The 27082-nt window shown below is 38.7% G+C and overlaps 1 protein-coding gene across 10 annotated transcripts in view; it reads left to right on the top strand.

Moving 5' to 3' along the window:
- The first annotated feature begins 4446 nt into the window (after nucleotides 1–4446).
- The window catches only part of ATP11B (ATPase phospholipid transporting 11B (putative)), a 59737-nt gene continuing 37101 nt past the window's right edge, over nucleotides 4447–27082 (top strand). For 5 of the 10 annotated variants that reach the window (XM_035334812.1, XM_035334811.1, XM_035334810.1 and 2 more), the window contains exons 1-8: nucleotides 4447–4732; nucleotides 18099–18215; nucleotides 19019–19108; nucleotides 21237–21317; nucleotides 25761–25868; nucleotides 26047–26175; nucleotides 26290–26393; nucleotides 27007–27054. In XM_035334812.1, the coding sequence (XP_035190703.1) occupies nucleotides 4706–4732; nucleotides 18099–18215; nucleotides 19019–19108; nucleotides 21237–21317; nucleotides 25761–25868; nucleotides 26047–26175; nucleotides 26290–26393; nucleotides 27007–27054 (704 nt within the window). In that variant the 5' untranslated portion in view covers nucleotides 4447–4705. The remainder of the gene's footprint in view (nucleotides 4733–18098; nucleotides 18216–19018; nucleotides 19109–21236; nucleotides 21318–25760; nucleotides 25869–26046; nucleotides 26176–26289; nucleotides 26394–27006; nucleotides 27055–27082) is intronic. The other 5 variants (XM_035334809.1, XM_035334807.1, XM_035334808.1 and 2 more) reach the window with 1 other exon arrangement.

Below are 27082 nucleotides of genomic sequence, written 5' to 3'. Positions count from 1 at the left end.
GTACTCAGGTTGGCTACAACCCAGCCAACAGCACAGCAAGAAATACCTTGAGGAATATCTACTTTGTCATCTGAGTGTAGTATAGAAATGTCTGAGCTAGTTTTATATGAGCTAACTCAAACACTAGAAAAGTTGAGCCCTGGAAACATAAAAACTGTAGTATAGATGTACCCTTAGTTACAACAAGCTTACTTCATATCTAAATCCCAATGAGATTTAGGAAAAAAAAAAAAAAAAAAAAAAAAAAAAGAAAGAAGGCTCTTTCCCACTTATGTGACTTGTACAGTTTTCACCAGAAGGTGTTCTCAGAAAACCTCCATCAAATTCAGTAGTTTGAACAGTCCTCAAGGACACAGGAAACACAGATGTTCAACCTCTGCATGAGGGTGTTTGAAATCCTCTATCACACCCAGAGAATGTCCTAATTAGCATCTTTTACGCTGTTTTGCATTAGGCTGTTAAGGCAAGAAAGAGAGTCTAGAGCCATAAAGAGAATTTATCTGGACCCTTCCCATAAGATCTCAAGCTGCTTTTCAAAGTAGCGTGCCTAGGTGTGTCAGTGTTTGTATTACAGTAGTCAGGGTGGTGTCCTAGGAGAGTAGTGTCAAGACACCTACACACTCCTAACGGTGTCTAAGCATTTCTATTTTATTTATTTATTATTTATTTAATTTTAGGAATTCAATCTTTTATTACTTACCTAGTGGTCTTAATCGAGATGCTACAAAGCAGGAAAAAAACCTTCCTGGTAAAAGATATTATTAGATGAGTGTTTGGTAAGAAATCCCAACAATGAGATGCATTCTTTTCTGCCTGGCAAGTTTTTACAAGGGCTAACCATGATGTAATATATGGATGTGTCCAATAATCACTTGATCATATAAATTACAAAAGCAAATTCTTATAAGAAGATGATTATACAAATGAAGTAGTTGGAAAAGTGTTTTTTTAGGGGACAGGGAAAGAATTTTAAACTTGCTTAGACTTGCTTCTGGAGAGCATCTGAGGTCTTGGCAGAGTAATAGGTCTGAAGCATGTTTTTGCTATTAAAAAGATTTTATCTAACTGTTCCAGACAGGAGAGTTCTGTTAATTCCCATTCACTCACAATACATTCATTGCTTCAATTTTCCTTTATGTTAATTATATAAAATTAAGCAAAGAGCACACTTAAAGTGTTCAGTAGAAGCTGAAGACTTGTAAACAGAGCTTTCAAGTGAAAAGAAAAAGCAATAATAGAAAGATGAGGTTTTACATTAGGATCCGCTTAGTAATTCAGAGAATGCGAAGCAAGAAGATATAACAAAATAATGCACTTTTGTTTAGATCTAGTAACAGTCTTGGTAACATCACCTTTTAGCATGTGTATCCTGTAATGTGATCTAATCTTATCTCTGGGGGGGGGGGGGGGGGGGGGAAGGGTTAAAAAAAAGGAAAAACGAATGACACACAAAGTTTGCCTTTAAAAAGCTCAGTTCATTTTCTAAGACATTTTTACTTTTCTCCTGAAGACTGGTTGCTCTAGGCTAGAATTCACGTGTGTTTAGATGAAGGGCCTTGTGACTGAAAATAAGCCACAGATTATCTACACAGAATTGGTGCTTCAGCCAATAAGTGAATGTCTGTGGAATATAGATGCCTAGAAGAAATTCTGGGTTCCTTAGACACCTCTTTTTCTCTACAGATTAGAAACAAAATGGGCATTTTTCTCGTTAGTGTACATTTTTAATTCACAGCATAGTTACTGAAGTAAATAATGCATAGATTAAAATACTCATTTAAAGAAATGACAAAATAATAATTAAAAAATAATAATAGCAAGTGATAGGAATTCTCCACCAGGAAAATAGTGAACTCTAAGGAGCTGTTCCTTGTCCTTTGCGACCCAGACCTACATCCCTGCTCCTGTCTGTCCTCTTAGTGGTTTTGTTTCTTCATTTGTTTGCTTTCTGTTTGGCCCCATAGGACACAGGTGCTCCCTGGCTGCATTGCAAAACCTGGGCTGCCTTCCTGCCACACAACCCAGTGCTCCAGAGCACACCGGTCTATTTGCTAACATGTGCTTCATTTGCATTGCAGCAGCAACCTGGGTTGTGGCTGGTGCATCCAGGGATGTGGCAGGGGAGAGGGTTCAGCTACAGAGAGAGCTCTTTCAAGTTTTTAAAGGCAGGATTGCTGGAGGCCATTCACCTTCTGGCATCAGTGTCACACATCACTGCATGACCTTACATACTGTATGGAGCCATACAGCATGCCAACGCTTCATCAGCTCCCACTGAAGAATAGCCCCCAAACACCACGTAAGAATAATGGAAATATATGAATGCACAGGAGCAAGCCCGGGGAGTAAGGTTCATGCTTGCATGTTCAGGAAATGGTTCTGTGGTTTCCGATGTTTAATTTTATAAACCTAGATGTAGTGCTATTGATTACATAAGAATTAATCATGCACATATAATTAAAAGCTTACTGAACCTAATATTTGTGTGTGCTTCTCTATTTGTGTACACATTTTTGTATCAGACAACATTTGTGTCCTCATCTTGCTAAACAAACATATGAAATCATTGCTCTTGTGGATATTTAATTGGAAATCTTGGAGTCTAATCAAGAAAGCCTTAGCAATGGTTTAAACCTAATCTTCAAATCTGAAGGTAATGTTTTCCTTCTGCGGTTGCTTTTTTTCTGTGTAAGACAGCTGTGTGAATTCAGGTAAGACTTCCTGGTAACATTTTTAAAGTGGGATGTCCAATATGGGAACTTTTTTACTTAAAGACAGTTGACCTTTAATTTCAAAAGTACCGGAATGTTATTGTTGCATCAATACCTAAGTTGGCTATTCTTCTTCCCTTTTTTTCTCTTGAAAACTACCTCTCAAGGGTGATATGAAACTTCATAAATGTCTAGCACGGGCTTTGGAACAATTTAAAAGGTGCAAAGTTTCACTAGCAAGAATGCTAGGCAAGGATACTCTTCTAATTGAATTTTGCCATATATTGGAAAGAAATGGGGTCGGAGTCTTCTGTGGTACATAGCAAAATAACTTCATCCTATCCATATACTTTCATCCACTAAAATATATATTTTTAAAATGAAAAATATAGACCATAGAGTTCAAACCATTCATAAATTGCTTTCAGGTTTTGTCTAGTGCAATAGTACTATTACAGCAGTGTGGAATAGGAAGCACAAAGTAGCTTTACGTAATGCAACTGTGAGCAGTGGAAATACAGGCTTGAAGAAAGTGCAACTCAAATTTAAATTTGGCAGGGACACAGCAGCAAATATACTTAGACTTCAGAGAAATGGCATGCGATTTTTAGAGTGTTGTGGTCAGGATGCTGTTTTATCAGCAAGGAGGAGCAGGAGAACAGTGAGTGTATCAGCCAAGCTTTGGCTGGAGGCCATCCTCCAGGCAGTGTGCCACAGCTATGAAATCACTCTGTTATTTTGGACTTCACATTAGATGAATAGGGTAGTGCAAGCTGTTTGAAACTTAGCTTTGATGTATTTAAATGTTTTGAAATAATGGCTAGCATTTAATATGGAGTTTTGCTAACATAAGCTTTCGTAAGTGCTTGATAAAAACAGTCTTATTCCCTACTGTTTAAGGGCATTTCTCTAATTAAATGCAGATGCTTAAACGATAAGCATTCACCACAAGATTCAGTTGTTCAGACGTTTTACCATCCATCTTAAAGGATGAATTATATCCCAAATTTCAAACTGTACACTGAATACTACATAAGCTCTATGATGGATATGTGATTTGTTGCTATCTACCGTAATTAGCTGGAAGCAAAGGGGGGTGGCAGGAATGGTATTCTGTTCCTCACGCTCAGCAAGACTTTTAAGTCAGTGTCAAATTTGTCGCCGACTTTAGTGGCAACAGTATTTGGTCACAAATACCCAGGTCTTTTCTGCTTAAAGTAATCTCCTTTAATTCTTAGCATGTTGGCCTGGAGGCTGCAGGCCTCTGTTGGTCTACGGAAGCATTTGGGACAGAACACAAATGTTTTGTTTTCACAAGTGGTTGCTCCTTCTGAGCAAAATGGAAGCTGTGGAAGTCACTGCCTGGCAGCAAACACCTTTCACCACCCAATTTTAACCGAAGAGTGGTTTAGCACAGTACTGCCAGAATCACAAAAGGAGAGAGGGAAGTGCCAAATCCTTCCAGCACACGTACCTCGCTTTGAGATACCAACACACCGCTTGCTTTTTCAGTTTAAATCACCCATCAGGCAGAGATTACATAAACACACAACCCCTTTCCAAAACCTTTATTTTGCATCACACGCTTATTTTTCACAAGAAAACAAGGCCAAATATCACGAAGCTGCCGACTATTTTTCACACTTCGCTACAAACAGCGAAGCTGGGGGCACAAGCTCGGCCGCCCCTTCCTCCCCGCCTGCCTCCCCTCAGTGCCCTCCCGCGCGCGTCACTTCCCGAGGGCGGGCCGCAGCGCCGCCAGCCGCCGGGGCTCAGCGGCGGCCCTGAGATGGCGGCTGCGGGGCAGCGGCAGCAGGAGCAGCGGCGGCGGCTCGAGGCGCCGGGGGGGCTGTGCCGCTCCTAATCGGCGTCCGGCCCCCGTGCCATGGCGACGAGCCGCGGCGGGCGGCTGGCCTGAGGCGGCGACAGCGGAGGGCGCGGTGACAGCCCAGCGGGGGGCCCCGCCGCGGGGGCCGCGACCCGCGCCGCCGGGGATGTGGCGGTGGGTCCGGCAGCAGCTGGTAGGTGCCGGGGGGGGGGCCGCCGGCCCCCCCCGGGGAGGAGAGGCCGGGGCTGGGGGCGGCAGCAGCGGCGGGCCTGAGGGAGGGGAGTCTTGGTCCTGCCGGGATGGGGACGGGGGGCTGCAAGGCGGAGCTACCTCACTGCTGCTTATCATTTTTAACGTGCTCATCGTTTTTAACAAGATCACGAGTTTTTGGGGAGGTTATGGTGTTAGTTTTTGTGTGTGCGTGTGTGTGGTTTTCTTCTTTATTGTTATTTTTTCCCTTGAAATCACGCTGGCGCTGAGGAAAGCGCGTTTCCTTACCTGGGGGCCCCTTCGGGAGGGCTCCCCCAAACTTCTTTTCGCGGAAGAATGACGGGGCCTTTTGCTGCACCGACACTCTCCTCGCTTCCTCCTTCACGTTGCGAAATCGTTAAAGGCTTGCTATCCACCTGCCGGGCGGGCTTCGCACTTCTACCTGAGAGCCGGGCAGCCTCAGCGCTGTGGGCGTGCAGGGCTTGGAAAGTGACGAGAAATGGAGCAAAACGTGACAGAAGAGGTTTTGTAGGGGGGAAAGCCCTCGAGAGTGGCTGCTTAAGGCTTGGAAAGTGACGAGAAATGGAGCAGAACGTGAGAGAGGAGGCTTTTCAGGGGGAAAACCCTTCGAGAGCGGCTGGGGTCAGAGGCTGCCTCCCTTCAGCTGGGTGCTGTGTGTTGTGTGGGTGCTGTCTCGTGCCAGGGCAGAACCGTGCAGCCGTGGCTGTAACGCCTGCGATGCTGTGGCAGGGAGATGCATCGCTTTTGGCAGTTGTGATCGAAGTGCTGGCTGGCTTCCTGCCACCTCCCTTGTATTTCGTCAAGGAGGGAAATTACGGCTAAACATTCCATTTACAAACTTGGTTTTTTATATTCCTTAGAGTTGCTTTACATCAAAGATGTTGTCCAGGTATGTCCAAAAACTTAGTTAGGCTCCTGTATTTTAGTGGCTAAAATATTTGTCTCATTAGTGATTTATTTAATTTGTTACATCACTTTTGTAAAAATTGATTTTTTTTTCATTATTCCCCTATCTCCGCTATCATGGTCCAAAGCAAAGCCAAAAGCTTTTGAGTATATTCACTGAGGGTTTTAAAATTACTTATAGTTCTTTAAAAAACACTGCACTGTTAGAGATATATGTCTGAAGCACAGAACTTGTGGTGACGGACTCAGTGGCAGCTTGAGAGTGCTCTCTGGGTTGGTGTGACACCAAGATTTATTGACCTGGAAATTAATTACTCTGTCTGAGCTCTGACAGCACTTTTCTGTTCTGTTAAAATCGTGCACATGCTCTTCTGAATAAAGCTTGTTTGGCATAATATAACTGTCACTTGTTCGCCATAACGGTGGCTTGAGGTTTTTGAGCGTGGTTGTTAAAGCAGCGGTTTGGTGTCTTCTGTAGACTTGAGACTAGGAGGATTGCATCTGTGCTTGGAATCCTTGTGTCACACATGCTTGCTTTTCGTTCTGTCAGTACACTGACCAGCTTTCCAGAAATACGTTTGCCCTTAAGAGAAAGTAAAAATTGAGCATAACAAAATGAGCAATGCTCTCGGCAGTCAGAGGGTTTTCTTCTTCTGAAGGAAACTGATGTACTGGTTTTCACAGGAAAGGGTTAGTGTTGTAGAAGGAAGGGATAATAAGTTAAGGTGCTTGAACAAGGGTTTAAATATTGTAAAAAGAAAAAAACGATTGGGAAGATACAGGTTGGCTGTTTTCCTTCCCATAAATGTGGCTGTTTGATGTTAATTCCTTGTTTGTTTAACAGCCCATTAGGTTGAAAGATGGCCTAAGATAGGTATCACAGTGCATGTTTCTTCTGAGGAACACTTCTGCTCGGACACTTCATCCCTGTGTATAATCATTGGTTTAACATACATCACACACGCTTGCTGCTTTATATGACTGTGATGTTTAATTTCTATTAAGAAAGAATGTTAAAAAGCTGAGAACGTGGCAAAAGATGCTGAGAAAATGATTGGTGCAAGTAGGAAGAGTGGGATGACAGAAATAGGATTGTTTTTAGCGTGGATGGCTATGGAGCTTAAGGAATACTCAGAATATTTGAATCAAAGGATGGCAAATTCTCTGTCTGATTTATTTCTGATGAAGAGAGAAGAATGTGTGGGATTGGATTTCTTTAGAGCGTGTATTTCTACCTGCATTAGATGTGGCAACAGGATTTGAAAAGTGTTCTTTCCAGATGGGAGGGTTGGAACCAAGCGTGTACGTGGGAGTCATCTAAGTTGGATGTTGTAGTAACACAAAAGAAAAACGTTGGTGGGAAGAAGTTTTGGAAAGTAGCTGGGGACTGGTACTTTGCTGAAGGTGGTTTTTAGGTAGTTAATAAGTACTCTCTGTATGAAACCAATGAATCTTTTGCAACTTCTTGTTTAAGAGGACAGTATTTCATATACTAATTAATGAAATGGTCCCGAATAGCTGTGTGCTTGAAAACTTGTGTTCTTGTGAGTTGTAAAAGGGGGCAGGGAAAATGAAGCAGGTAGTCTTAGAAGTAAGTAATGAGAGGACCTAGTATGCAATTCAAATTATTTCAGCTATGTTCTTCAAGTGTACTTCAGTCTGTGAAGATGTATGCATGCCTGTATTGCTACATAAAGGAGTGACTGTACCTCTGAGAACAGGAGATGTACTGGGAACATAAGACTCTTTTCATCTTCATTATTGTCTTACCAGTCTAAAACAATTTTCTGAGGTAGTATTTGTCCTTCCAGTGATTTGCTGTATAGCGAAGCTTGGTGGCAGTAATACTATCATTCAGTCTTTGAGGCCTGTGTGGGACTTGCTTACAAATTTTCAGGATTTTTGGTAGCTCCGCCATTAGTCTCCTCTATCTCCTCAGGAACAATTAACTACCCACCACCACTCACAGATTATCAGGTTTTGTTCACTAATTGCCGTCCCATAATAAGTAAAATATCTAGTAAGTCATTAACAATGTACTACTTTATAGTTAATATAACATTATATTACAATATCATTATCTAGTTAAGGGTTGGAAATACTTAGGTTTTAGTCATTAAAAATGTAGAAATAAATGCAGCATAATTAATTGCTTTTAAAAAAAGAGTAAAATGTCCAGATACATTTGAAAGATGAGCTTTAGGCAGGAAAGATGTGTGAGTTCCAGCTGTGTTACCTTGAGACCTCAGGCAGACAGTGGGCATGTGGATTTGCTGCGGGTTGCATAACACGACAAGCACAGCCAACTCCGCTTGGAAAAAGCAGCCAAGTAAACAGCAGTTGATAGGAAGCATTGTTGATATTCAGGAATAGGACAATTTTTTTTGCATTTCCAAGTCCGATACGTTAGACTACATTGCAGCTCTGTGTACAGCAAAGCTTTATTACAGCTTCCTCGATCAAATTTGTGTGGAGCCGGTGCAAAACAAAAGTAGCAAGAGGTGGCTGTAACGCTCAGTGACTTTCTGTACCACTTTGCTGGATAGATTTATGGCACTGTCTGGACTGTGTTAATGTCCTGGCGGTGTGCGTGGAGTGTAAGAGCTGTCGCAGCAGCATCAGCAGAAAGTGATGACAATTTTAATTGTCTGGCAAGGAGGTCTCCAAAAGTTGTGACAGAACAGTCACGTGTGTATGAACCTAGCCCTGTAATTTTGATCTGTTACTCGTGTTGAGTGAACAAGGGCCTATGGATTTCCCTTCTAGTTGCTATTCTGTGGAGTTTGAGCCTCTTGATATATTATGGAAGAGCGCGATGATGTGCAAAAGACATTGCATGAGAAAAACATGAGGTGCCTGCATGGTTCCCCTTCTGTAAAGCGCAGTGTGGGAGAAGCAGGCTTCCGCTGCGTTTGCCAGAGTGTTTTCTTCCTGTGATTTGTGAACCTGAATGCTGTTGTGCACTGGCAACATTCACATTATGCATTCAGACAAATGGCACTTTGATATTTGACAAGAAGTCAAAGACAATAATGGATTAATTGCATAGGATCAGCACTTTTTAACTGGAAAATGTAGTTACCAGGCTTTTATTTCAAGGCTTATGGGAGGATTCGAATTGGAAGGGGCCTTGGGAGGTGATCTGATCCAAAAGTTCTGCCCAGCCTGTGCTGAGAGATGATCGCAGGGAACGTTTTTGTCTGTTTTGTGTTGGCTGCCTTTTGTTTGTGTTTGTTTTGGTCTTGTTTCATTTTGTTTGTCCCCTAAGGACAGTATCAATAGGAGCTTTCTTGTTCATCTCCTAGATGGGCTCTAATGAAAACTTTATTTTACTGCTAAGGGAGATGTCCTTGAATAGACTAGCACTAGAGGCCTGTATGTCTGGGACTTTTTTTCCCCTTCCCATCCAGTTATTAGGATCTGTTGAGGTGCTCTGAAAGGAGCAGATGGTATTCTGTAATAACTTGCAGTTATCTGCATTCTGCATGAGATGGACAGCACTTGATCTTGGTTCTGTGCTGATGTGCGTGTTATTATAGCTTAATCATTTTAAGGAACTAAACCAAAGAAGGTGTTTGCATGTGAGGTGGTGTTTTTTTTATTATTATTATTATTTTTATTTTAAGAATTGCTTGTGGTTTTTGATATATTTTCTTTACAACTCCACAGCAATTACAGAACAGAAAAAGAAAAAAAAATAATAATGTGCCTATATTTCATTAAAAGTCCTGGGACTTGTGCTCTTCACTAGTGAGCTGTTTTTTCCTTACCGTGTTGTTGTGTCCTCTGTCGTCATGACTGCATTTGCCACTATTTCACAGGGGAAAAGGCATCTACAACATACCACTAGAAACCCCTTTAATTTCTAGCATGAAGACTTGCAAGCCAGCAGTTAAAAGCTGCAACAAAATAGATCTGACAAAATGCCTCTGCAAATGCAAGGTCATCTCTTCAGCAAAACCCAGGTGACATATTTGCTGCTAGACTTTTTTTTTTTTTATATATACAAATCCCTTTTTAACTGCCTCCTGTTTAAAAGAAAAAAAAAAGAAACCACAACCAAACAGAACAGCAATAGTACAGATGGTGGTAGAAAAGATAGAAAGTAGGACCAACAGCTCCACCATGATTTAAGAAATCTTGCAATTACTTGGCCTCCCACGTACTGTGCCTTAAGAGGATTTTTTCTTCTTGTTTACTTTGAGAGTAAAAATAAGTATGGGAAAGGAGCACTTCCCTTCAAATGGGAAAGGAGAGGTAATGATACAGACCACAGGAAGCTGTTTGCATTCTGAAATATTTTAGCTGGAAAAGTTTTAAATGTTACATACCAAAAATTATTTTTTTGTCATATGTTGTTACATTTTGTTGCTCCTTTATTTTCCCCATGAACCTTTTTGTTCTAGTTTTGTGTGCAGCTGTGCTGACCTTTGCAGATATTTAAATGTATGTTTGGAAAAAAAAATTGTGGCAAAATACAAAGGAAGCTTATGATTTAGCAGGCTTTAGGGATAAAGTTGTTTGCAGGCATGTCTGAGAGCAGTACATTAAACTGATACTTAGGTCATAAATCATATTTGAAAAGGAATTAAAACTCAAAATGGTATTTGATAACGGATGGAGTAGACTCAAATCTGTAATACTTCCAGAGCAGACTTTATCAAAGCATGTTAAAAGGAAGAGCTAGACAGTTCTACCTATGAACTAAATTCTCTTCCCATGAAATTCGGTGAGCAGCAACCGGCAGAGCAATTGTCAGGACAATTTTGACACACACTTTGAAGAAGCCTTAAGGTTTGTTATCTAGAGGCAGGTTTGGGGGGAAGAATTTTCATGTCTTTTTTTTTTTTTTAATATTGAAGGAAAATAGGAATTGGACTTACAGTGCAGGAGCTGACAGGCGTAAGTAACTATTGCCTACTGGCACTCATCTAAATATCGAACAGGGTGCCTTCCGATATGTGGGATAATGGTTGTGGCAGTAGCCCAGAACAGGAACCCTTCCTGCTTCTAAACATAGTTTTGTTAATGACTCTTCAAAACAGTGGGTAACCAGCATTTCTTTTTGAGATAATAGTATGCGTACTGTCTAAGCAACAGAAGATCTGTGATTCTTCTGTATTTGTCCTGTCACGGAATTGACCGATGTAACTTTTGTATATGGTGAAATTGCTAGCTGCAAGATTGAAACTGCGTTCTAATTCTAGGCGGAAAATGAAGTTCGTAATCTGACTCAGAGTTAATTGTCTTATTTTATTGGAGAAACTTTGTTCCTTGCCTTTCAGTATTGTGAATCCAGTGACTGTGAAGAAAGGATACAATTAGATTTATTGGTGTTGTGTTTTTTTTTTTTTACGATACTATGATTATTCAAAGTATATGAAGGATTTTTGTGTTGAATGTTTCATTTACTCTAGTGGTTCTGTATCCGTTAGTGTGATTTAGCTTGCTGGCTAACTGCTATTCCTGTGTGGTGGAGTATTGCAGAGTTGTAGCATTTTGAATGTTCCAAGCACTTCAGATATTTTGAGCTGTATCCTTAAAAGCAGCTTGAGTCAATTGAGTTCTGAGATTTCAATTGTCTCTTTATTTTTAGTATTATTATTTATTCTTTTAATAAAATGCCCTATAGTAGCCTTTTATGGGTATCCAAACACACCCTTAATGTTAGGAAATCTTGCCTACTATCATCTGTATGTGTCTGGGTAGGCAATAATACTGCGGATGAGTATAACAAATTGCTTTAGCCCGCAAAATAAATCAGTGTTATTTCTGAAATTAAAATTGTGTAGTTGGAGCTTCAAAGGCATCTTCGTTTCCACATCTTCAGAACAATGGGCTGCCTTGGGAATCGTGGCAAAAGACCAAAGGTTTTGGACCACAGGTACCACCAAGCCTCAACATCTCTCAGACCTCTGACCACCACAATGCCATTTATTGGTTGGTTGGTTGGTTAAAAATAAGTAGAGGGCCCTGAATAGCCTTGCAGAGTAGTTTGAAAACCACTGACCATTTCCTTGAGATTGAGACTTGCTTCTTAAAATGGAAGTCATTGCTGAATTTCTTTCTCTTTTAAATGCACTTTTATTGTAAAATCTCTTGTTTTATGTCATCTCTGGTACAGATTGCTTTGCCATGTACGTTTGATTCTTGCCAGAAGTTTCTGCAGCCATTTCCCTCTCCTTCACTGATTTCCTGATTCATTGCTTATTACTAGCACATTTTCCTCTCTGCAACAGTATAGACAAGCGTTTTTTTTTAAACGTGCCACTCAGTCCAAGTAGCACAGGATGTGCAGTTAAAGGATATTGATAAAGTTGGATGTGTGACACCCCACAAATACATATGGGAGGGGGAGAGTATTGATTGCAGAGGAAACTCTTTGAGTTAGTTTTGCTTGAACTGACGTTGCTAGTCCTATAATTTTTTCTTGGTCTGGAATTTGACTGACAAAATGACATTCTGACAAAATAAAATAAGAATGACTTGAGCTTTATGTAACCAGGACTTTGTGACCAGCACCAGGATGGCCTTTCTAAACATAACACCAGTTTGTTTTCATTTTTTAACTCCCCGAAAGGAATGTTTCTTGCTCCATGATATCTCAGCAAGAATGTTTCTAGCTTTCATTTCTTGTTTCCTACAATGTTTTCACAACATATTGTAGCCTGGCTGTAGGTATTTTATGAAGTTACAAAAGGCATTGTTATCAGGTATGCTAAACAAGTGTAGACATCGTAAGCAGGAAGAGGAAGTGGCATGAGTGGTGCATGACTTTTACTACTCCAAAAAGACAGAAAAGAGTATTATTTAACAGAGTAGGAACAAATTGCATGGGGCTACGTGAACCTCAGGGTGCTTCAGCTGGTTCACTACGTCTGTTGTTAGAGCGGTGTTTAAAATTGCCATGAGGGGCTGTTCCTTCCTTCATGGTACTGCCCAGCTGTATGACTGAAAGAATTGTTGGCTTACTGTTTCGAGTATAGATTTACACAGACTTCTGAAAATGTGCATGGAGTGTGAATAGATCGTATTATCTGTCAAAGGTAAATTATTCCGTGGATATTAAAAAAAATAATAATCCAAGGCAAGAAAATCCATTTCCTCAAAGCACCTTTAATCAATCTCTATCTTGGCAGCAGTGTAATAACAAGCTTTTGGGCTGTCTGCCAGGAAATGTCGTGGGTTTTCTGCAGCCATGGCTATTCAGTCACCTTCCTAGGGAAAAGGCTTCCTGAGACAGACTTTTGTGATGTTTATTAGTATTATTAACTAGCACGGGGTGTCCAAAGGGCATGTGGGGGAGCTCCTACTTTCCTTATCAGTGTTCTGTGTGGTTTCTGAAAGGAGGAAGAGCCTCTAACTGAGACTTCCTTCTTTCAAGTGGAACCCTTTCAACCCTTTCACTGAAAACTGGTTATGTAGTAGCTCTTCTAGCAAATATAGTTTTCCTCTTCTCGCTGTAAAAGATGTGAATGATCAAGAAACACAAGGAGATCATGTTAATATACTAGCTGTAGATAAATCATTAGCAAAAATTGCTTGTCAGGTGACTTGTAACTATCGATGCATGTATTGCAGAGCTTGAAACAGCAATTGATTTATTTTATGTTGGTCTCTTATGTCACTAATCCGAGCTGAAGGATCTGCAGTTTTCTGCCAGGGAGGGTGTAAAGGCATGCTATCGTAAGCTAAGCTTTTATAATTGTGATATTTAAGACATAAGTGTGCATTAGAGTATATTTTACCAAGTTGGCTGAGAAGGGTTTTGTTTTTTTAACTTTGCTTATGCTTGCAGGTGTTGGGATGGCAGTGTCTTTCTTTGCAGACTTCTTTCTTGTAGTGCTTCTTCTCATTTGCTTACTCTACTCATTTCTACAGTTACTGAATTTCTTGTTTGTGCTACTGACGCTTCAGCAGCAGCAATATAAAGCTCTTCTTCCACAGTGCACCTTCCAGCCAAGCTATTGTCATGGCCATGCAATTGTTTGTTTTCAGGGACTGATCCATTTAAAACAAAAATGAAAAACCAATTGGGAACACAGTGGGATTTCAGTCGGGTCAGTTTTTCAGTCCCCTTTACCATAGGGCTGCACAGGCACAACAGGAAGGTGGAGTCGAGATGCAGGAAGCAGAGGGGAGGTGGCTGTTGAAGCCTGTTTCTTTCATCAGAGAAATAGCATGAAATCACAGTCAGAAATTTCCCCTCAGTTCCCAAGGATGTTTTCTATGCTTTAAAGGTACTTAATTTATTACTCAGAGGATGCCTTTGTCTAACTTGCATAACACTGAGAAAATCACTACTGAAGTATTCAGTAGAATGCCTTTGACTTTGGTTAGAGACATTGCAAATTTATATTTTAAAAAAAAAATGAATCACATTTTTCCTCTTTTTCTAAAAAAAGATTTTGGATTTCTGCTTTATAAATCAGCTTGACACAGACATCTTTGTGTTATATGTAAGTTATGTTCATTTAAACTATTTTCAAAAAACAAATATGTCAAGCTTATCTGGGTGCAAGATTTCTATTAGGCTGGTGTGTACTGAAGATTAAATAAGAGAGCTATATTCCAGTGGTAGATAATGCCTGGTTTAAGTTCGCATAAAAAAAAAATAGCTGAGTGACTCAATGTCAACCAAAAAATCTAGTTTTAAGTTGCAGCATGAAGGGGAGGACGAGTCAAATAGATTTTTGTTTTTATTTTAAAGTCACTTGACCTTATGGTCAACATTGATTTTTATTTAAAATTGATTTTTATCAATTTTATTTTTATTTAAATTGATTTTTATTTAAAGCTTTTATTACAGATTTTCATAATACACCTGATTAAGAAGCCCTAAACATCACGTTTTGTAATAAACTGTTTTATTTGTTACAAAGTCAATGGTCTATGCCCTTCGGTAGAAATCACTTCACTAGATAAATGCAAGTAAATTAACTTCTATTGGAAAGGTATCTGTGACAACTGTGATTTACTTTTTTTTTTTTCAAGACTCAAAACTTGGTTTAAGGATTCCCTGCTTGTGCTATTTAGCTGCAGAGATCCTTTGACAAGGGCACACTACCCTAGTTTTTGAAGCTGAGTTTAATAATGTTATTAGAAAGAGAAAGAAGCTTCTTATAAGTGAAATTAGGAAACTTTGCTTTCTGCATCTCTTTGCTGGCTTATATACAGATTAGTATCTGCCCCAGATCCCTTTGATGGGCAGAAATTTGGACTACAGGTCAGTTTTGTGGCAGGAGCAGGATCTGTGACAAGCCACGGAGTAATAAAAAAGTTACAGGAATTTCACTTCTTGAACAATTAAATTCTGCACAGAAGTTGAATTTTCTTTGAAGAGATGTATAATTAAAACTTCTCTGGAAGAGAAATTCTCACTAGATAATTACATAATGAGAGGGTTGTTGGGTGGGTAATTTCAAATCATTTTTCATAGTTATGGAAATAAAAATTAGGAAATCTGTGTTCTCTTCCCAGCTCTGACACCTGTTTCCTGCTGTGACTGTGGTCGAGCCACAGAGGTTGTCGTGGGTGCGTCCATTTCCAGCCATATCTCTGGCACCTGACGAGGTTGCTGACACCTGCCTGCCTTGCTTCTGCATTGTCATCACCATAGATCTGATTGAGCAGCTCTTGCTCTGTGATAAACGTCAACAAAGCAGAGTTAGACCTGTATGAATTGCAGTTGCAAAACTCATATGGCTTGAGATTTTGATTTGCAAAATAAGTTCCTCACCTTGAACCAGGTTACTTCAAGCAAACGTATCTCTGAGAAAAGCGCTCCTTCAGTTAGGCTTGAGTAGTTTTGAGATCTTTACTCTGTGTAATAAAAATATCAGAAAACACATCAACCTTCAGGTGCTCAGATAGTGCCCTTCAAGGAGGGTATAAATACCATGGAAAAATTCAAAGATACCCAGGTCACTCTGAAATTTTTCATTTGTTCTAATAACTTAAAGTAGCACAGAGATTGCCATTTATCGCCATCAGAAGACTGCCTGTTGCTTTCTTTGCTCTTTCTGTTTTCCCCCCACTTCACATTTTCTCTGTTCTGAGATGTATTTTTTTTCCAGGCTGTAGAATATGACTTTCCAAAGTGAGAGTATCTGGCATTTTGTGAGTGCCAGACATTTTCTGAGATAGAAGAGAAGCTGTGTGCCTAGTCCTGATTAAGCACAGTTTTTTTCATACTTGTATAACAATTTTATTGTGGCATCTTCTTATCTTCTGTATTGATTTAGAAATAATGTCATATCCAAACTGCTTCTGCTACAAACATTGTTCTCTCAAATTTTATGTCAGCATTCAACATGTACTTTTTTTTTTATCTTTCATGTTTATATTCATTTTCTCAAATTTGTGAACAGCTCCTTCCTTTTGTTTTTGGCATCCTGTATACTTTTCCAGTCCTTTTCCCTATCTACTCTTTTGTTTTCCTGCCCCACTCTTATCTTTAAACAAGAGCGTGTGACTAGAGCAGCCTTCCACTGCTTGTCATATAAACTTTATTCTCCTTCAAATCCCTTTGAAAAAGTCTCCCTTCCTTTCTTCCTTCTGGACCTTTCATTCTGAAGTGGAATGTGTCTGTATTAATGGTGACAGATACAATAATTGCGTGTTTGAGAGGATTTTCTAATTATTCCTTTACTTTAAAATGATCATAAATGTAAACATAACTTATGTCGTGTGTTAGAGAACATAAGGGGTTAAAGAAAATTAAAATTCTTGGTTATGCTGACCTTTTTTTATGTAGTTCAGTTTGCTCACTTTTCTTCATCCTCTGTAGTTAATTAGTACAGAAGTGTCTTGTGTTGGATACTCCGAAATACCAGGTTTTGTTTGAAATGAAGCAAGGTCCGCAGGTGGAACAATGTATCTGCAAAGGTTCCTCGCTTCCAGTACTGGAACTTGTAATGCCCTTTCTACCTGTTATATCACTTGTCCTTTCGCTTGGCATCAAAGAACAAGGGGACTCTGTGTAGATGGTGAAAATCATATTTGTCAGTCCAAAGATAAGTAAGTAGTGTCTGAATCTCGTGCTGAAATTCCTGACTTCCCACACAGTCCTTGGAGGGAGCAACTTAACCGTAACAAGTTTAATTGCTAGTTTGCAACACGCCTTCAAGCTTTTTATTTTTTTATTTTAGTTGTTTTCTTGGCCTGTTATCTGAATTATGCTGTACTGTCAGTCTCGTCTTTCACCATCACCTGCTTCTCCAGGTCAGAACATAAGAGCTGGAGAAGGCTCTGAGTCATGTAGCCCCAGGGTAGGCTTGAGTAAAGATAGGAAGGAGCAACCTAGATGTAAGCCCTTATGTTACGGAGACATCGCAGCTTTCCCCCATGACTTATTTTGGGTTTTAATTGTTCCTTTCCATCAGAAAGGAAAACATTGTTTTTCCCAATATCCAGACTAGGTTTCTGTACCTGAAGTAAGCAGGTCACTTAAGGCTGCTTCTATTCTTTCTTGTCCTTCAGACTGTTCCTCAGTAGAAGTCATCTCTATGTTGGAAGATGTGCTAGCGTTTCCTGAGTTTCCTTTGCTGTAGGCTAGGTGTTTGCTCTTTGCTTCTAATAAGGAAAAGCTTTGTGTTAGCCTTTGTTAGCCTTGCATTGTATGTCATGTTTTCAGGTATACGTCATGTTGCATTATGTGCCGTGTTTCAATTTAATATATGTATTCTCCTTCAGCTCACATAGGGCTAGTGTTCTGTATTTTCATCAATTGCCTGAAACAGGGCTTTGCTTCCAAGAGACCTCACTGAGGTCTCCTGTTTTGACAGAAAAGTATTGTGAAGTATTTCTGAGTATACTTTATTTTAATGTGTTTGCTTGCACCATTGCTAATGTATGAATTGGTGGTAGAGTCAGTTTTGAGGTTAGACAAATTGCTTGTTCATGGAGATTGGATTTCTTTGGGAAAAATACTGTTGTCAGTTGTGTATATTTTTTTGATCTGGTGAGAACCTTTACAAAATGCAGTTATTGCAGCATAGTAGCATGAATTGTTTGTTTTGACCTTTTGCTTTTCTTGTGTTCTGTTAGGTTTGTTATGAGCACAGCCATGAAGATTTTTCTAACTTACATGTTTTCATCTCCATTTCTGCTTCTTTTCTCCTTTAAGTTTCACGGGGATTTCTTGAGGCTTTCATTTTTTTTTTCTTCTTCCAGAATGAATACACAACCTCAAAACTGAGATTTCTTAAATCAATTTTTGAAAATTCTCTGGACACAGTAGACTTTAATTTATGAGTTAATTTTCTTTCCCATTCAAAAACAGCTTTTGTAAAGCTGCTGTTTGACACTTAGATATCATTTTTGAACACAAAGTTATCAGTTTTTTTTTATTTATTTATTTTAAATAAGCCTATAGTTAATAAAGTAGTTGATCATCATTTTATTATTATTTTGTGTTTTAGGGTTTTGACCCACCGCATCAAAGCGATACACGAACTATTTATATAGCAAATCGTTTTCCCCAGCATGGCCATTATGTTCCTCAGAAATTTGCAGACAACAGAATCATATCATCCAAGGTAAGGGAAGATACTTGTTACATGAGAAATCGCATAGCAAATGTGCATGTTTGTATTATGTCCAATGGTACATATACAATCTTCAAAATGAAACAAGCACTATTTTTTTTTTTTTTGAGGAAAAACGTATGTTATCTTCTACTTTCTATGTTGTTTGTCTCCTACTCTAATCCCATCCATTGCTCCTCAGCAGCTAAATAAAGAATGAAGGATTTCAGTCATACCTTCTGAAGGGAGGTAGGCTTTAAACTAGTGTTGCCCATGTCTGGATGTGATTTTAAAGAAAGGGTGAAGCTAGTTGTTGGGATTTATAAAATAGCTGAATTATAAGCAAGGAATTGCAATTGCAGATTGCAATTGGGAGACCTCCTTATGTGGTCTTGGGTTGAAATCAACAGAACTTATGGTGGGGTTATGTTTTGTCACTGGAGTATAGGACAGTTATAGCTACAAGAATTAATTTCTTCTCTGATACCCTGGCTGCAAGAAGCCAAATGACTCCAGGTGCTCCTATGCGAGTTGATAGGAGAACAATTAAAACTTTGTTTGTAAAGGCAGTGCAGTTGGTACTCAAACTTCCCTGCTAGCTGCACTTCACCCACTCACTCATCCTTGCATGCACACCCACGATATTAAATACAGCTGTTCTGTGTGGGAGAAGGGCAAGACCAGAATGAGGTTTGGGGAGGGGAGATGGAAAATGAGAAATTAATAGAGTTTGATGGGAGAAAAACTGAATTTCACTGAAAAACTGTTCCGTGTGTTGTAACTACTCTTCTCTATCTCTTTGTTTCTCCCTTCAGTATACAGTGTGGAATTTTGTTCCAAAGAACTTATTTGAGCAGTTCAGAAGAGTAGCCAACTTTTATTTTCTGATCATATTTTTGGTTCAGGTAAGTGAATAATACTCCGACTTAGTATAGCTATAGAAATTAATCTGCAAATTGCCATTTGTGTAGTGAATTCTGCCACTGAATTTCTGTTTTATGAATTTAACTTCTCTGCTTACATATTCTGTAAGTGCTATATAGTTCTAACTTAGTTTAAGAGAACACATTGCCCATTCTGTCTTCATATTTAGGAATATTGCCTTTTGTCCTTCCTGTTGTGTTGTCTCAGACTGTTTGTCATAGCACATGGAAGATGGGAGCATGCTGGAGATGTAACAGAAGTGCTTACTGTTTCCATGGATGGTGTTGCATTTTTAAAGCTTTTATTTCTTCCTAATGCAAATTTACCTATTTAATTCAATTTTAGTCACATTTATTTCAATTGTTAGTTTAGATTGAAATAATATGTAAATGCAATGCACGTGAACAAATACGGATCTAAAGGCAGAACTGCTATTCAGTGTAATCATGTTCTTCTCTCAATTCGTGACTCAGGTGAATTTGTATGGGGGATGTCTTGTGTGTATGCCTGTGTCCTTGGAAACCTAATAGGAAAAAAGCTATAGTCACTTTTGTTCTTTGTTGTTCTTCCATTGAATGGAATTTTGTTCTTATTCAAATCCCATCTTTAAGAATTTCATTATTAAATATATATATTTTTTTCTTTTTACAAGGCAGATGTGCCTTTAACAATTTATCATATGACAGAGTAGATTCCATGATGAATCTCTTGTGACCAAGATGCAGTGTCTGTTATTACCACTTTATTCCACTGGGGATAACAGGGTTGGGGCAAGTTATTACTGTATGGTTAAATGTATAGCACAATCCAGTCCACGCTGTCCACGTCACACGTGCATGCCAGAAACATGGTGGCAGACTGCATTTTGGTTGCGTGATGCTCCACACCAGGTGTATGATGGATACACGTCCATCCATGCCGCTGGCAAAGGTTTGTGATGTTCTGGTGAAATAGGCAAAAGGAGCAGGCTGCCATGATGACTCCACCGGCAGAAATCTTGCTCCACTTTAACGTATGGGCAAGATCCTTGAGAAAGGAGGAGATATTATAGATGGCAGAAATGTCATGGTTAGGCCTGTCCAGCCAGAAATCAGGTGTTTCTGTCATGGATTGTCTTGGACAACATACTGCCAAGCTGAAATTAAAATGCTGCAGTTGAAGAACAAACAATATTGCAAGGAAAGTCTGATTTTTGTTGTGTTTTCTAAATTGTCTGCGTTTCAGTGGGAAAACAATAGATCATGCATGGGTTGTAACATGTCATCTGTTTTCTCTATGAGGTTCTTGGTTCTTAACAGAGTAAACTTCACGTGTAATTTCTTTTTTCTTCTTTAATGGTTCTCAAAGCAATGCCATAAGTCTCAGGTAAAGTGAACCAAATCAGTGTCTGTGGTTTTGAATAGCTCTCTCATGTATATTTTCTTTCCAGCACTTGACTATGTTGTCTTTTTCCGGCAGCAGGGGAGATCCACCAGCATCCCACTCCTCTCACACATAAATACAGCATTTTAGTGTGTACACTGCACTTTTGGCATGACAGCAATGGTAGCACAAATTATAAAATGTGCATGTTGGAGGAACCAGAAAGGAGCAGTCTAAGAAAGGGGGGTTCTCTAATAACTGAACTGTTGGAAATGGCTGCTTGTTAACATTCATCTTCACTTCTAAAGTGGTTGTTGTTATACTCTGTACTGCTGTTGAGCAGTTGTTTGTATAGAGTATTGAAAGAGCTTCACAAAATGTAATTTCATTGATTTGTAATACACTTTTAAATTTATTTTTGTAGGGTGAAAACATACCTTTTAGTAAGAAGTTTTACAATTGGCACATTCATTAGAAAAGTAAATGTCTGTTCTATGCCCCAGAATGTTTGTACCATTATTGATATCTGTTTAGGTGTCAGGAACTGACTTTTGCTCCGTGAATACTGGAGAATGTGCAGCAAAATTCCTCACAGTTTTTAATGTAGAAAACATTTTTCATGTTGTTTCATTGGTTTTGGTGGTGTTTTTTTTTGTTTTGTTTTGTTTTCTCAGGGGGTAGGGGAGTATTGGAAAGTAAAATTGTAAAATGAAATTGGGCTAATTTTCACTTTTTCTTTTCTTTTAGCTCATGATAGATACCCCTACCAGTCCTATTACCAGTGGATTGCCATTATTCTTTGTCATAACTGTGACAGCCATAAAACAGGTAAAGGGGAAGAGATCGTATAGCAGGAATCTTGTAGTTAAGTTAGCCAAGTCTGACCAAGATAATGTATAGAAACAAAAAAAAAAATGAAGTAACATCTTCAGAAACAGTTGGTGTATTTAATGCTCCTTGTTAGACACTTGATTGTTTTACGTAGTTGTCAAACACTTGGTGAATCACTGCAGTACCCTTAAATGGACAGTGAATGACTGTCAGGCAGCGTTTTTGTCTCAGCTTTACATGTCAGTTGTTATAAGACCTTTTCTGAAAGCTCCCCACTTATTCCTTTGGCATACCTCGCTACATGTAAAAATAATCCCCCTATATAACAACTGAGAAAGGAGCTTGGGTAGATGATGCAATGATGCAATACATGTTTGTCAGTAGTTAAAAGGCAAATTTTGCCCCAAGGGGTATGTTTCATGGCATGAAATATGCATTAACTATAATCCTGTACCAGGTAAAAGATCAAATTTGAGAAGCTTCTGGTTTTGTTTTCTTCTTCAGTTGCATAAAACATTTTGGAGTATTTTATATTACTTGGAATAAGAAAAATCTTTTAAGTATAAGTGTAATAGGAATCTTCCTTAAGCACTGTACTAGATCTTGCTAAGACCTACAGACCCTAGAAGGATAATGTAAAAAAAAGGATATTCTGTTTTCTTCAAACCTTTAAAGTGAGAGGACAGAGAGAAAGAAACAAGGACATAAATAAAGCAGTGATGTGGATAGAAACGATGATCTTTTCTGCAGGCAAGTAGTTTTCAGGAACTAACCCCTTCAAAGGGTTTGACAGTGTTGGCTGGGGAAGACATGCAGTCATAGCAACTGAAAATTAAACAGGAGACTTTTTATGGAGCTGCATCTTGAATTTCAATTTGCTTTCTGCACTGGTAAGACCCCAAACCACCCAGAAATGGGGCAAAAGTAAAAAATAAATCTAGCTGTCAGCCAGATAGAATGTTGTTTGGGGCAGAGAGGATCTCTGGGGCTGTAGAAATCTTTGAATTACCATTCCATTCATTTGTTGCTGTGCATTTTATATCTGTGGAGTTCCCTAACCCTATTCAACTGCTATTATCACCCCCCAGAAATGTGTTCAAGAACTGCCATCTTAAGTAGGCAACAGAAAATAGCCCTCAGAGCTGTATGAACTGAAACAGAATGTACAAGTTGGATACAAGTATTAGATTTTTTGAGTTGGGCTTTTGTAAGTCTAAAATAGTACAAGATAATCTATTGCCTTATTGTCTCCTGACGTCAGGTCTTGCATTGGGAAATTAAAGCATTCTACCATTAATAGCAAAGAACAAAGATTCTGGCATTCCTACTAGAAAATTCGAATCGTACGAGTTGTCGAGCATTGCGTTTTTCTGACTAAGATCTATCTGCAAGGGCTATCAGAACCACCTAAACTGATCTAATAGGTTCTTGTGTTTATTCTACCTGCTGCAAAGTAGGCAAACAGTATTCAGAAGCTGTTACCTTGGAAAGGCAATTCACCGTGCTCTTTCCAACAGGCTGCCCTTGAACAAGGAAGAAATATAAATCTTCTGTTGGAATGCAGAGGGAAAATGCCCAGTGTGTTCTCCAAACTAGTTCCCATTTTCTCTGAAACCAGAAGTGGTATAGGAAGAAGCCTTTAGTGGAAAAAACACTTTTGAAAGCTTCAGGACATTGATTTGATACAAAGTTATATTGGGATAATTGTCTCCCCAAAGATAAAAATGGGAACCAGAAGTATTAATTGTATCCAGGTTTGAGAAGTTTAGCAATGAACGGAAAAACTCTCCCAGAAGGCCAGTTAACGTGGTACACCTAGCAAACCTCAGAATTCAGCCGTAGTTTCATCCCAGCCAAGGAGATAGAACAACTTCTTATCAGAAGTGCAATTGCACGTAGGTCAGAAGAAGGACATAAAGACTGCAAAGTGATGCAACTCATGCTGTGTCATTTTGTTGAACTTGTTAGCTAAAGCACTTTCTTCCTCATGCCTCTGAAGGTGCGTATGCAGTCCTCAGAGAAGTCCAAAAAAAAAAGGCAAACTAAAGTAAATAAAAACAAAAGTTTGTTTTTCTTTAGTATTTTGTAAGGAGCTTTCAGGAGCTTGGTTCATTTCAGTAAGTTCATAACTATTTAGCAAACAGGCTGATCAGACACATGGATGTTTACATGCTTGCCAGGCGAATGAGAAACAACTGCTTTGCAGATTTTTCATTAAATATACAAATAAGAATGAAAAACCTGCTAATTTAATCTACAGGCCTGTTGTAATTTTGTCCTTGTCTCAAGTACATTGATGCTGGTATATTAGCAGGAATTAAGAATACAGTCTCAGGGATTTTCATGTTTTCTGTTTGTACAGTTAAGCAATATTTCCTGTGTTCCTGCATCTTTCTTTTAGTAGTATTTTTGCAACATTTGGAAGTGAGGATAAGGAACTTTCTCTTAAAAGTGCTGCAATAGGTAAATTTTGGAGGAACTTAGATGGGCTATAGTAAACTGGCTATTAAGAATTCCCTGGTGTGAGATGTCACCCTTGTGTTGCAGGTAGTAGGTGTCAGATGGAGAAAGAGCTGAAATCAGTACTTTCTAAAGAAGGTAAATTTCAGTTCTTTGCCAAATGCCCATATTGCTCAGCTGCTCAGATTTATGAGACAAATGCCCCAAGGTTACTGGATTTTAGTTAAATTCATGTTTTCTTCCGTCAGTCACCTTTAACAAGGAGATGTAGGTGCTGACTCTTTTCCAATCACTATAAAAGTATCAAGAGTCTTTGGGGTTTTCAGGATTCTGATCCCGCAGTATCTCTGTGTAGCTACTATTACTACACACTTTTTAATTATTTAAAGCATTTGGCATGTACAAATTCCCATTTTTTGTTTGTAGGCCTAGATAGTTCCGTATGTACTGTTCTCATTCCTGCCAGTGACAGTGTAGATGCATGACGGTAGAACTGCAAAACTGTGCTTTAACATACAGCATTCATCAAATAACATCCCTCCAAACTCTAGTCAAGGCTAAGAGTTCTCAAAACTGCATCGTTATCAGCACCCTTTGTGTTGTGACATTCATACAATGTCTGTAGTGTAATAGGATGAGTTGGGATTATGCCTGCTGTTTCAGAGGGCTCTCTTCTGTCTGCAAACTTCCAGGAAAGCAGTTTTCACTCTTTTATACGTTTTATATACATACAGAAAAGCATTTTAGGAAATGTCTCTGTTACCGCAAATAAGTTGCATGAGTCTTGCCAGGATTAAAGATTTTGCACCATCTCTTATATCCTTTGTGATTTTGCCATAAACTCATAAATGTTAAGGTATTGTAAGAATCATCACGTAGTTCTTAGGGTATGATAGTTTATGGTAGTGCTGAAGAGTCATTTGCTTCTGTGTAAAAAGTATGTTTATGAATCAGCTGTCAGAAAATGTTTTTTCTATACTAAAAAAGCTTTTTCTAATTCCTAGCTGACAGCTTACATGCTCTCCCTATGAGCCTGCTTTTGTTATTTGAGTTGAATGCACATACGCGCTCATCTCTTGCTTGTTTATCTTGCCTATGTTTAGTGAGCAAGAGGCAGAATATAAAGCTGTTCAGTAATACTTGCTTAAATTCTCATGGATAAGCACTGTTCTTTTTTTCAGAAAGACACAGTACAGCTGAACTGCCTGCATAAACTGATCTGTTTCTTGTGTTCACTCTTATGGCTTTCCAAACAATACCTAGACTTGGGGATTGGTGATCATGCTATTGGTGATCATATTATTAGATTAATTAAGGAAAGTATTAATTTCTTAGGAAAACAGGAGAGGAAAATGCTTCTGAATTCACATTTCTGAGCATCGCATGTGCATGGGATAAAGGGTGCTTAAAGAGGTGCCAAGTATGTGGTAAAGAAAAGCTCCTTAATTTCCCTATTAAAATTCAGTTCTTGCAATGGTGTGTGATCGGCATGTACAAAATCAAGCAGTCATAAGATTTCATGGATATGCATTGGCAGTAACTATGCTTGAAAAAATTGTAAGGCATGCCATGAGGAAGTAATTTTAGTTTTTCTCAAATTTTACTTTACATCTATCTCTTCCAAAAGAGAGGAGGGGAGGGGACCCAAAAGAGGGACTGTGAGTGACTGTTACCTGTTCTGAGGTATGTTAATCCACGTAGATCTGAGTGCTTTTTTTATGACATCTGCATAAAACGTCTGTTTTATCAGAGCATGGAACTGTTAAGTTTCTTAGGCACTTTTGCTACTTTGCTTGCCTTTACCTACTTGGACAGATTTAGTAGAAATCAAGTGTTTGACACCATGGTTGACACTGAAAAGAAGAGAAATTTGTAACTGCATTAAGGCCACACAGCAAGCGTTTTGAAGGACATTTACTTAAAAAAGATTATGCTTTATAAGTTTCTCACTTGGAAAGTAAATTTGTATGTTTTCCACAGGGTTATGAAGACTGGCTACGGCATAAAGCAGATAATGAAGTAAACGGTGCTCCAGTTTATGTTGTTCGAAGTGGTGGACTTGTAAAAACTAGATCTAAAAACATTCGGGTATGTTCCTAGAGATAAATGGAAAATTGTGTTTCAGGGGAAAAAAAAAAAAAGCTAAAGATGTTGTTGCATTACTAATCATTGTGGACTGTTTCATGATGATTCAATAGTAGAGCTGAAATGAATTATTCTCTTTTAAAACCCTTTGTATACTTCTCATTTGTATTCATTTCATTAGGTGGGGGACATAGTGAGAGTAGCCAAAGATGAGACTTTTCCTGTTGATCTGGTGCTTCTATCTTCTGATCGAGTGGACGGTTCATGCCATGTTACTACAGCAAGTTTGGATGGCGAGACGAATCTTAAGGTCTGAATTACTGATATGAAATAGAATGTAGTTAGTGATGGCATTTTTATTTCAGCCCAGTGGATACCCTCCTGTGATTTCTTTATTATAAAGTTAATGGATGCTGTTTTACAGACACATGTTGCAGTCCCAGAAACAGCAGTGTTACAGTCTGTTGCCAACCTGGACAAACTTGTAGCTGTTATAGAATGTCAGCAGCCAGAAGCAGATCTATACAGGTACCACTTATTTTGGACTCCTTGCAAAATATTTGTTAATGAAGTGTTTACTATTAGGAATTACATGGATTTTGCTGGGATTAAAATAGCTTCAGACATCTGCTTATATAATTTGTTTTAATAATGAATGTAAGCATTTATACCTATGTATTTACTGTAAATTGCAAGTGACAAGCTAAATTTGAGTATTTCAATACGAAATCAGAACGTATAGCATAATGTTTACCTTTTATATTTTAATCATAATGCTTATGTTCCTTTCTGTGCTAACTAGTAGACTTCTGAAATTCTTAAAAAGAATTAAGTAGCCAGTGAACAGTTTGAAGAAAGTTAAGTTCTGTATGATTCTGCTAGGAGATTTCAGTCCTATACAGCACTCTCATTCATACGGAATTTTGTGTACATATGTTGGTCATATTTATTTTGCTTATGCTCAAGAAAAGATTTGAACTCCACTCACCAGTCTTGTTGATAAAGACTGATTGTTTTGTATTTGAGAAATTTTAATGACATATTTTTTGTTGAGATAGTGTGGGGGGTTGTTTTTTTATTTTATTTTTATACTTTTTGAGAATTTATGTAGATATTTCTGACATGTGGCCATCTTTCACAGATTTGTTGGAAGAATAACTATAAGTCAACAAATTGAGGAAATAGTACGGTAAGTAAAATTCTATAAAATTAGAGTA

This window comes from Oxyura jamaicensis, chromosome 9 (genome assembly GCF_011077185.1).
Source record: "Oxyura jamaicensis isolate SHBP4307 breed ruddy duck chromosome 9, BPBGC_Ojam_1.0, whole genome shotgun sequence".
In the NCBI taxonomy this organism is placed as follows: Eukaryota; Metazoa; Chordata; class Aves; order Anseriformes; family Anatidae; genus Oxyura; species Oxyura jamaicensis.
This window is presented reverse-complemented; position numbering and strand designations above follow the sequence as displayed.